The sequence below is a fragment of the Pyrgilauda ruficollis genome, unplaced genomic scaffold (genome assembly GCF_017590135.1).
Source record: "Pyrgilauda ruficollis isolate IOZ18807 unplaced genomic scaffold, ASM1759013v1 scaffold13, whole genome shotgun sequence".
In the NCBI taxonomy this organism is placed as follows: Eukaryota; Metazoa; Chordata; class Aves; order Passeriformes; family Passeridae; genus Pyrgilauda; species Pyrgilauda ruficollis.
The window spans coordinates 11,386,350-11,398,439 of NW_024511432.1; the positions used below are offsets into that span (position 1 = coordinate 11,386,350).

The window sequence follows — 12,090 nt, forward strand, 5'->3', positions numbered from 1 at the left end:
GTTCTGTATCTGCATGACTGGACCTTAAAGTTTAATTGAATCTCTTCAGTCCATCCAGTAGTGACCTTGAGAGATCCTCTCAGATGTGCTGGCAATTGTGAAGTTGACACATTTCCATACAAGGCACTAAACCCTTACATATTGGAAAAGTCATTCAGTCTGTTAGAACTTGCATGGAAAAATGCAACTATTTCATAAGGACAAGTGGGCAGATTATTCTCAGGGTAGTGATTCCACATTTTGGTCTGCTGAAAACCTGCTGCTAAATAGACCTCCCTACTGGACAGGCTGAGCAAGGTGGCCATTTCAGAGAGAGGCTCTGGGGATTTATTGATTGCACATGAAAACACTAATCATGAAATAGCAAAGATTGAGCATGCTGTTGCCGCTACCATTTGCATAAAAAAGGTAGCACTTCAGTGTTGGGAAGCCAGGACATTTCAGAACATTACGAATAGCTGTCCCTTACCACATCCAGCAGGGCAGCAAGTCCCTCAGGCTTCTCATTTTCCAGTGTCTAGGAACTGGGACAACACATAATATAGACACATAATATTGTCTATATTGTGGTCTATAACAAGTAAGTTAGCAAATATATTTGCCATAATAGATAGGCACTGCAAATGAAACTCCTATCTCCAGCAAACCTACTGAGTAGTGTTTTCTCTCTTACAGGAAAACAGCATCACTTTGGGAATTTGAAATGGCTAATTAGTTTTCTATTTGATTCTTGTCATCAATTGAAGTTAATTCAATTAATTTCAACCAATTTTTAAAATCAAATTCCTGTAAACTCTTCCTCCTGACCTGCTACTTTTGTCAACAGCAGTTCTCAGTTCCTGGCAGATGGGATTCAACAAGGGATCTCAAGCAGCAGTGGGTCCATCAAGTACTTTACCCAATAGGGTCCTGAAACACAACAGACCCTTAAATGCCAGTTTGGCCTGCTGAGAGAGCAGTGAATTCTCTCCACATCTGATGAGAGGACTCAAATGATCAGTTCAGTGGGAGAAACTTTCTGTTGTGGGGATGAAAAGCTCAGGGGACCTCACTCATGCTCAGTGGTCTTGTAATTAAATGTTACACACTCGATGAGCATTGCATTGCAAGCCTCAAGGCTAATTTACATGTTACCACCAAAATGTCTTATTTGATTTTGCTTGTAAAAATACTATACAGGCATCATTGCATGTCACTGCAAATGGTTTGTATCAATGATGCTTGGGTGACTCTCAAAATTACTAAAAGCTGTACATAATTACTGCTAAAAAGCCCTGCACAGAACCAGTAATGCTTCCTCTACAATAGCTATTTTATGATAAGATGGCTTTCATGATGTGGCTGACCATGTTAGGATAAACAAGCAGCCTGCCAGCAAATAAAGAATAGCTTTTTGGGGAAACAAAGTAGTTTGATTCAATTACAATATTACATGTATCATTAAAGTGTGTCGCTTTTGTGAGAGCTGCCCATAATTCACAACAGGAAGGCAGGATCAGAGAAAAGAGAGAAAAATTAAAGTGAAAAGGAGCTCATTGTAAGAATGGTGAGAGATGTGATGTCAATATGAGGTATTTACTGGCACATTTATTAAATGTTTTATGTTGTAAAAGTTGCTTTTAGTGGTTTGGGACACATGACTCATGTCACTCTACTCAAGATGAGTAAAAAGAGAAGAAGCTTGTCAGGGCTCTGGGATCCATGTAGCACATGTGCCTTTATCAGTTTCACGTTCTGAGGAGGTTATCCCACAAATAGCATTTCCATGCAAGCATATCAGATGGACTTAACTACCTTTTCTTCCAATTCTTTCTTTCTTTAATACTCTTCAATACAGACTTCAAAGCAATGCTAGAGCACTGCAATGCCATTTTATTGGAATATATTAATAATAATAAATTACAGTTTCATTCACTGAATTCCAGCTCTTAGAAAAATAAACAACCTTGTGCAGATGCAGAAGAAAGGCAGAGAAATATTAGATGACTTACCCACAGTCTGCAGCAGGTGAGTGAAAGAATTAGATATAGAACCTCTGGCCTTTCTTCCAAATAATCTTGCCTGTGTTTGTGCCACAGTAAAATGATTTTGCATATGTCCTGTCTCAGAAATATGAAAAATATATGCAATATGCAAAGCAGCCGATTGGACTGCCTTTTGGAATATATCATCATTTATGAACAGTGCATCCTGAAACCTAAACAGATTGTGTGCAATTAATTGCAAACTGTCAAAGAGACTACAGCCCTTTACTGCCAATTTGTAAATAAGCCCTAGGATGCAAAAGGACTGAGGCAAGTGAGGTGAGTTTCTGTGGATAGAGGGGAGGCAATGCGTAAATGCAATGCAACACAATTTTAACACTTCAGCCTTGAAGATTTTTGCTGACCCTGGAAGAAAATGGTATGGTGCAGAGTCATTCAGTGCAGCCAGGTTTCTCTGTAGGTAGGTATTTTACATAACCTAAATGAAGAACTCCCAGCTTACTTGAGATGCAAAAATGATAAAGAAATTATGTGCAAAAAGAAAAATGTACTTTTAATTAAAACCTTGGAAAATACATGTGCGTTTTTTGTACCTTAAAAATGTGCTGAACAATGGTGATGATGATGTGCAAACAAAGCAAATTCCCTTTATGTCCTGATTATGACCCTCAAATGATCTTTGTTATAAATATGCTCATGCTGGTGGCTGGCCAATACCTGACTGGATTCCTTATCCGGTGCTGTCTCGCTCCCTTTGTATCGCTGCTGTTACCATCCTACCTCTCATTGTTTCCCTCATATATTCAATAAATACAATATGTTTGGTGCCACTGCTGATCTGCTGATCAGTGGCCAGCCCAGTGACTCAGACTTGGTCTCGGCTTCAAAAGAAAAATGATGATGTCTGTCTTTCTAGGTTTGAACCCCTCTGGTGAACAGCATCACAAATGTGGTACAGACCTCCAGTAATTACTGAAGCAGCAGTTTGTCACAAGCTGCCTGCAGCACTGATGGACAATCTGCTGGTGGGTATAGTTAGAGGAAGGAATATGTAAGAAAATATGATATTTGTGACAGGCTTAACTTGGATTTTTTTGTTTCAGGGGATGAAATGTACCTGTGGAGGCAGTGTTGATGAAGAACTAGGTACCCATATTCATTAACTATTCTTTCCATCACTGTTGTATTTAATATACATGCAAAAATTACTTCAGTGTAAATAAGAATTTGGCCAAAGTAGCAGTGACAATTACACGAAGTGCAATTTGTATCTCCTCAGAAGTTCATCTATATCAGCAGTTTCCAAAACAAGTAGATCATTTAGCCCTTGAGAAAGACGAGTTCTCCCTACATATCCCAAACACCTTTCATACTGGTCATGGAGGGGGTGGTTGCAATGCTCAGCAAATAGAAAAAATCTCTTCCCCATTCCCCAGAGCCTTGTACCAGGCCTGGAGCTTACTGCAGCCCACAGGCACTTCCCTGTACTCTGTGAACCTGGAAAACCCCTGCAATATAAAAGTCCTCCTCATGTGAAACAATTCTCTTTATTCTTTTTCTGCCCTAATCTTGGAGCACAATTGCAGTTCCAGAAATGACACAAAACACTCAAGTCCATGGATGGTGAGGGAAGTTCAAGGTTGAGAGAAGATGAAAGAAGAAATGGACTCCGTCTGACAGGCTTTGGATGGAACTTTACAGGGAATCAGCACACAAAAGGATGCTGTTGTGCGGGGTACCACAAGCCCAGCTGCCTGCAAAATTAGAAATCTAGAATTGAGAGGTCAGAATTCACTGCTTAAGCCCAGGGAAATTAATAGTGACTTTTTGTTTCACAGCTTAATATTTAAACAATGTTGCTCCAATTAGTCAAAGACATTTTGTTTTCTGTGAGATATATTCTTTTCTCTCCAAATCAAGGTGGTTTGCTTCCAGGATTTTTTTTTTTTCTTTTTTAAACTAGATTTCTCTTGCCTCTAGGGATAGCGAGTTTCCTAGAGCAATGGCACAAACAGTTATGCTCCTCCAGCCTTTACTAACTCAAACTTTCAAAGTCCGCGTGCCCGCATCCCCCAGTTTGTTATTTTGTTTGTGGCGCTGCTGGAGAGCTCTCGGAGCGCTCGAGAAAGGCTCTCCGGGCTGCAGCTCTCGGATTCGGCCGTGGGGTGGCCGTGGCCGCTGGCGGCAGAGGCCCCGCGGCCCGGGCACGGCGCTCCCAGCGCCGCCGCAGCCCCTCCGGACCGGGCCCCGGCGGCTGGGCTCTCCTTCAGAGCCTCTGTCAGCTCTTAAAACACCCCGAGTGCTCAGGGGACGGAAATGTGCTGTGTTATGGTCTCGGCAAGCAGCGGGTGAGCGCTGGACATAGTGACAGCTCCCCCCTCTCTGAACAAACCCAGAGCATCCTGAACAATGCAGCCCTAGCCCTGACCGGCTTCAGCAGAGTTGTTGTGATGCCCTGTGATGGCAGAGATCACTGTCCATGAAAAGCAGAGTTCAGTAAGCAGCATGGCACAGTGTCCATGAGCTGGCTGACACGTTCAACCCACAATTATCAAGCTAGGGGTTTGCAGATGAAAATCAGGAGAAATTGCTTGGTATTCAAGGTTTTTGCCCACTCTTTCCCCTCTTTGCCACTGAAGTAATCATTTTCAGTTGAATATTTTTATCTGTAGCTGCCAGTGTCTTTAACAGTTCAACCCTTTCCTCTTACCTCTGCCCCTGCAGGTGCTCATGGAAATTGAGGAGGAGACCTGCACCAGCCGTGTCTGTTGCCAGCAGGACTCTGCAGTGTCACCAGCTCTGCTGAGGTACCAGTGTGTGGTGAGGCACAGAGGTGGTATCCTGGGATGCTAATGTGTATGTCATGTAGTGCTTGTATGTCACACATAATTTGGATGGTAGAATGGGGAGAATCTATTATTTTCTTTAGAAACATCTTTTCTCTTCCATCGTCCCTTGAGATCTGCTCCTCAAACAAGCTTGGGGTGCAGTGTGCACTTCTCTCCCTTACAAAGGCTCTGCTCCTTTTCAGAAAGGCTTCCAGAAGGATACTGACAGTACTGAAACCCCACTCAGTCTGCCTGCTTTTAGCAGCCCTACTCAACTGCCCTGCAAGAACAGAGAGGAAATTTTCCCTGCTCTCTGGAGTAAGGCCCTCCATTACCATGTCACAAAAGAAAACAGGCTGCTTGGTAGCTAAGGAAAACTGCTGACTTTAACCTGAAATAAGGTTCTATCATTTACACTAATGAGCTCACTGGTGGGGACTTTGTAAAATTTTATGATAAAAAGTAGCTGTAGTCAGTGTTTGATAGAATTTATTATTTTGCTTTTTTGCTGAAGATAGACATAACTACTAATCATTTTCCCATTCAAACCTAAAGAAAAATATGTGCAGGAAGAGCTGTCCCAGTAGAAATTCAAGGATCTTGTAAGTAATCCATTATTATTAAATTTTTTTTTAGCCATGGGTTGGTCTAAATTTTTCTGGGAAAGGCTATAGAGATTTTTAACTGGTTGTATAGCAAATAAGTTACTCAGAAGAAGCCCTTAACGAAATACTAATATTTCAGGATTTTAATTGTTTGTGACTTATGGTTACAAGTTAACCTCCTAGATCTGATAGTCCTGTCAGATTTGATTTCTGATGGAAGTGTGCCCTGGGAGGCACCCTGGGGTAGCCCTGGGATAGTTTCTGAGCCAGGTACCACATATGCTCAATATGTGCAGTGAAAAAGGGGAGGTATCTAACAAGCTTTGTTATTGTAGACTGTCAGAGCAGTAAATGACAAGGGGTAAGGAAATCTCTCAGCTACTGTAGGTTACAAAGACCTAAACCATTCAGTTCTGAGCCAGAATAAATGAGTCTGGCTGGAGAGAACAACCCTCCTATAAAACTAGCAAAAATGGAAGAAAAAAAAAGGGGTGAAAGCAAGCAAAGAGGAATAAATAGGAATAAAGATGTTTCCAGCTAAAGGACTGGAAACTAACCCAGGCTGGCATCCATGTGAGCTGTGAATGAAGTTACAGCAAGTTGTTTCTCTGTCTTTTGTTTCTTTTCCTCTGCCTACTCCATTTGAGGTGTTTAGCCTCCACGTAATCACTGGTTCAACACCTGAAAAAGGTGACCAGAGCATGGGCTTCACTGCCTGTGAGCACTCACTGCTGCATGCAGACCAGAAACAAGTCCTAATGAAATATTCCACGTGGTGGTTGTCCCCCTGCAGCCGTGTTTTCTGCCTGGGCCAGCTGTGTTTCTGCAGTGCTGTCTCAGCCACCTCATCCTCTGAACAGTTGTGGATTCATGGCTTCAACTCATTCCTTCACCCACAATTTGGGAAGGGGTGCTGGGGTGTGTGATAGGCACTAATCCCAGAGCAGAAACAGCCCAAAGGACACAATGAACATGGACAATTGCCTGGGGGTTTAATGCTGCCAAAAGGACAGACAAAAGGAAGAAAGTATTTAGCAAACAGGAGAAAAGGGTGTGGAATGGATACATGAGGGACAGCTGGTCTATGGGCTGTCACTGAGATATTTTCCAACTCCATGAGTCCTGCAAGCACTGGGAATATGACTGACTGACAAAAAGGATTAATGGGAGACTATGAAGTGGCTGAGAAGCTGGTTTTGCATGCAACTGATCAAAATTATTATACCATTTCAAGAACACTTTGCATTTTCCATGAAAATGTAGTCAAATTCATGGTTGTTTTATTTTTGTCTTCATATGGCTCACCAGGAAATTTTAATTTCCTGGTACCTAAAGTTTGTCTACCCATCTCTTTCCCTCCATCCTGCCATCCCTTTGTACCCAATACAGAAGTGCAGAAGTGTTGTTCTTGCTGCTTTTCCCTGAGAAGAGCAGCCACTAGAGGGAAAGATGCACACGAAAAATTCCCCTCAACACCTCTGGGGCTTCCTTCGTAATTTAAAAAAAAAAAAAAAAAAAAAAAAATCAGAATATTACCCAGCATTTGTAAGGTGGTCTGATTTATCCTTTCAGATAAGGTATATTGAATGAGATTATTTTTAGTATTGCAGTTGCATCGTACATCATGAAACACAGCCAAAATTAAGGGCCAGGAAAAAAAAAAATCATTGGCTAAATTACACAGAGGAGATTGGATTACCTGTTCAAACAGAGCTCTTAATTCTGTGTATAAATAGAATCCACAAATACAAGTGCACTGCAGTAGAAAATAAAGCCAGCCAACAGCCCCTAATAACCCTTAATTATTAGGAGTTTCAGTTAACATTTGGACAGCTTTGGTCTTAATTCTTTTAAGTTTGAAGAGGCAGCATGACCAAGGTGGCCCCATTTACAATTACAGAGAGCACACACGCTGTTCCAGCCCGTGCTGGCTTTAGCTGAGCGTTCTCTGGCAGCTTGGGCTGGGATTTTGCCCTGTTAAAATAGAATTACCTATCTGAATGGCAACTAATTTCCAGTTTGAGTTATTCATTTGTAACAATGCACTTGTTTCAACAGAAGTCCATGACAAAAAAAACCAAATCGAGCTCCTGACCTTGGCATCATCACTCACTTAGGAAATTTTTGTACCTGAAAGAAAATCTGCTGATATTCCATGTAAGTAATAAATTATCTCACATCATCAGTCAATACAGCAAGAGAGATCTGTTGCTGTGCATGCCATAAGTAAATGTAGCTGTAAAACAGACATCTCAAGGTAAGACTGAAATCCAATGTTACTTAAAAAAAAAGCTTGATAGTGCTATTCTACACATGGACATTTATGATTGTATACACCAGAATGTTTAATATTTGTCTCAGGGATGGGGTTTTCAAATGCCCTTAGCAGTGAGTTAATATTCTTTCCCATTTTAAAAGTTTCTCTGTGTAATATATATGTGAGATCAGAAGTCAAATACTGTATTGCAGGCAGGCAGTAAAATTCAGCAGATGGAATTTATTATTAAGTTATCTTAATAAGCTGTGTTGCTCTTCAAAATATACAACCCCAGTATAGGGCCTGTGTAGCCCAAGGATCCTTCAAGGTAGATAATTTGACATTAATTTACTGCTGCAATTCCCACTTGGTTAAGACTGTGTAACTCTTTCCCCTTTGACCTTCTGTTTGTAACTACCTGTATCCACCAAAAATTCCCGCTCCTGAGACTCAGATTTGCCAAAAATGTGAACTGCAAGAGTTGAATTTTTCTTTCAACATTTCATCAATTTTTTTTTAACATTACAAAACACATGAAGGCACAGGGAAAACACTAAGCTTATATTGTTTGATATTCTCTAGCCAGAAGCAATATCTAAAAGTAAAAATCAGAACTATTTTTCTATAGAAAAAAAGGTGCACTATTAATGTTGGGAAACAACCTAGTTTCATTTGATCAAATAAAATTACAGAAGGTTGAGACAGGAATACACACAAATGATCACCTGGCTGTTGTCAGGCACACGCCTCAGAAAGCACAGGCACTCTGTGGTGTCCATCCCTGGCCTGGTGCTGCTCTCCCCTGGCCCCAAACCTGTCTGTGCCATTTAATGTATTTTTTCTGCTGAATATGGCCTGCACAGGCAAGTGGCACGACAAGTCCTGGGCCTTTTTTATTCTACAGTGTGGAGCATTACAGATAATTCTGCTGGATGGCACCCTAGCAGTGCATCTGCTCCTGCTGTGCACTCTTTCAGTGAACTCAGCCTGCTCCTGAGATACCTTAATTGCTTGCTGTGGAAGCTGAAGGTGACACCATAAGCAAATCACCATAAATACATGCAAACCTCTCTTACAACAGCAAATCAGATGGTTCTAGATAGAGCACAGTATGGATCAGCAAGAGCTGTTTCACTGTAAATCTTATTTTCATACATCTTCAGACTTTGTACAGAATCCCAGCAGATGCTTGGGAAGACAAGTACCTTAAGTTTATATGGGCATATATAAACCCCTGAATTGCTTTTTGCTGCTTATAGTTCATAAACTAATACAGCAGTGAACAAACTGCATTTTCAGAATTGTGAACAAACTGCATTTCATATAAGTTATCCAGTTATGGACCAGACCTTGCATTTCTTATTCAAGAAGAATTAAATCAAAAGGGAAATAGTCTGTGAAAAGGTGAATTTATACACAGCAAGCTAGACTCTTGCTAAATTGTTCTCTTAAAGGAAATATAAAGGTTTCCAGTAGATTTCTCTGTACCTGTTTTCAGAGAAGCTTATGCTTAGAGACTTTCTTTATGAGTGAAGCTGAAGTAAGATGTGTAGTAAGACTGAGTTTTAAGGATGATTTTCCTAAAATAGGATTAAGGCTCACTGACACTGCAATGGAGGGCAGGTAATGCTGCTGCTGCTTATTGGCTAAACTATATTTTGGTTTCTACATATAAAAGTTCAGTACCTATGAGCTTTAAGCTTTGCTCCTGTAAGAGGTAAGAAAATGGTTATTTTCTTTTTCTGGTACAAAATAAGCAACCCTCTCGTGATCTGAGCAGGATAGTAACCAGTCCTGAAGTGGTGCTTCAGGGACTTAACGAGGATCATTCAATTATTTTCTTCCCCTCCAGATTATTTCCAAGATGTTTGTTTGGGGTTTTTTTTGTTTGTTTCTTTAACCTTGGGTGAGACATTAGGGGAATTCTACAAACTCATTGTCTGCAGTCAATCTGGCAGTATTGAGGTCAGGGCAAGTTACCACACAATCGACAGTTCACATATTTTTACCACATCCACAACAGTTTTTTCTTATAAGCAAACATGAAAGAACTCTGCTTGACAAGTATGTCTATTTCAGACTACCACCTACACATTTATTGCAGCTTGTTAATAACTTGACACCATTTCCAGTGTATCTCAATGACCATTGTCCTCTTGGATCTCAATGACACTGACTAACAATGCAGCTTGTAATTAGATGGGGTAACAGTCCCTGGCCCTCTGTAAGCATCTGGATTTGCAAATTTCCACTCCTAGATGGGGAGCTCTTTGCCACACATCACTAATTATGCCACGTGCTTATGTATCAGTCCCTACACCCTCCTGCTGAGCCCCTCTTCTTTGTGCCCAGTACGAGTCAGAGATTGTTGTCAGCACAGAGAGAATCAACACAACTGCCTAGCAGTGCATGCGACATTTAATGAAAATGAAGTCAGGTCTAATTTGCATGGCAGGTGTTAGTTTATTACACCAGAGCTGCAGAAGCTGGGTGCTACAGTGCTAGTCAAGTGTGCAGGAATGAAAGACACTGACAACGAGGGTGTCTGGCACAGGAATCCTGGCACCCCCTTGTCTGCCTGCCCACCTCAGGTGTGAGGTAAAGTGACAAATTTGTTCATTTTTCCAGGTGCCCCTGTTCTTTCTGCTAACCCCATCCACCGAGTCATTGGAGGAGTCAAGGAGCTTGGCGGTAGGAGGCCCACCCAGCCTCCTGCCAAGGGGTCACCACACCAAACAACTTCCAGCTCTGGCAGACCCTCCTGGACTCAAATCCACAAGCTGCACTTAAAGAGCTCTAGAGCACAAGAGAATTGATTTATGAATCGTGTGTTGAAAGGACATGTATGTTTCTTTGAGTCAAATACTCAAAAAAATTAAAAGGGCAGTGTCATGCTCCTTCCGTTTCCATTTCCCCAAGTTATTTCCCCAAAATGACAAGAATGCAAAATGCTCATTTTCACTAATTTTTATTCGGTTTAGCCTTATTAGTACCCCTTAGAAATATAAATTTTATTTTAAAGTTTCTGATTCTGATTTCAGACTCAGTTAAGACTGTCAGCAGCAACAATACATTGTAAATCTTAAGCTCGTGTCTTGAAGTAAAACATAACACACCTTCTAACAGGCTGTGGCTCCGCCCACTCACTTTCTACTTCTCAGGAGGAGTTTTGTTTCTATTTTATTATCTCCCCAATTCCTTTCTCACCACTGTTCTTCCCCTGTAATCATCTTGCCACTACACTGGTTTCCAGACTGCTTCGCTGCTGAACATCTAACGCGCGGGGTATTTTGACCCCCCCCGGGAGGCTCCTGATGCCATTGGTCCCCGCTACATGCCGTCCCCTCCAGCCAGCCAGTACCAACCCAGGGGCAGGCTGATACTTCACAGACTGGCTCAACAACTTTACAGACACTCATTTAACTGAGCAGGGCAGCTATATGAATAAAGTTTTATTTACGGCAGTTTTCAGAGAGAGAGATCCCAAACCTCAAACTTACGAATCAAACAATTGGAACATCACAATAAAATAAAGTAAAACATTTACCAACATTTATAATGATTTGCACTGGAGACCAGTTTTGGATGACATCCAATTTCTCAGAGAAGATGCTACAGACTCCATAAAAGTTTTTATCTCTGAAGTTTAATTTTGTAAACAGAGCTGCCAGTTAGAAAATAACTCTGTTCCAGTCGTTTGTTTGTAATCTCTTCATTTACAATCCCGGGCGATGATTTTTTGACAGCACATCCAGAACGAACACAGGTCAGACGTTCACGGAGACAAAGCAATCTTTGCACTTTAGGAAACAACGAGGACCCTAAACCCGCGCTCCGGGCTGTCCCACGGCGGGGCAGGGCACGGAGTCCCGGCCCGGCGGGACTGGCCCTGTCAGCGGGGCGCTCTGCCGGCCACAAAGGCTCTAAACGTTGTCGGAGCTTCTTCCCCGGAACCCTTGCGGTTAGTTCCTCCCCGGGATGCGAACGAGGCGGCTGAAGAAGACAGCGGAGCCTGACACTGCTGAAAGGGGGACCCGTGCCATCCCATCCCTCGGTGCGCTCTCCGGCGGAGGGGCGCGGGGTCACAGCCGGTGATGCTCTGGCTGCAGGGAGGCGGCGGCAGGCCTTTGCCCCGCCGGCAGCCCGCTCCCTTCCAGCCCGCCTGGCCCAGCTGCACCGCGGAAAGCCGCGGCCCCGCTCCGCCCCAGTGGCCCTCGGCCCGGCTTTGCCCGACGCCCCTGTCCGAGCTGCTCCACGGGAGTTCTCGAGCCCTGCCCTGCCTCAGCCCCGCGCGGAGCCTCCGCGCCCCGGCGCTCCTACCTACGCGGTGCGGTGCGGTGCGGTGCGGGCGGCTGCCGGGCACCTGCTCCCGCGCCCGGGCCCGCGCCGCCCCACAAAAGCGGCGGCGGCGGGCG

At 43.0% G+C, this 12,090-nt stretch overlaps 1 protein-coding gene across 1 annotated transcript in view; it reads right to left on the reverse strand.

Moving 5' to 3' along the window:
* Nucleotides 1-11,114: 11,114 nt before the first annotated feature.
* Nucleotides 11,115-12,090, reverse strand: part of LOC121348962 — a 1,332-nt gene continuing 356 nt past the window's right edge. Inside the window, exon 2 of the mRNA XM_041458989.1 lies at nucleotides 11,115-12,038. Within this exon, the coding sequence (XP_041314923.1) occupies nucleotides 11,568-12,038 (471 nt within the window). The 3' untranslated portion in view covers nucleotides 11,115-11,567. The remainder of the gene's footprint in view (nucleotides 12,039-12,090) is intronic.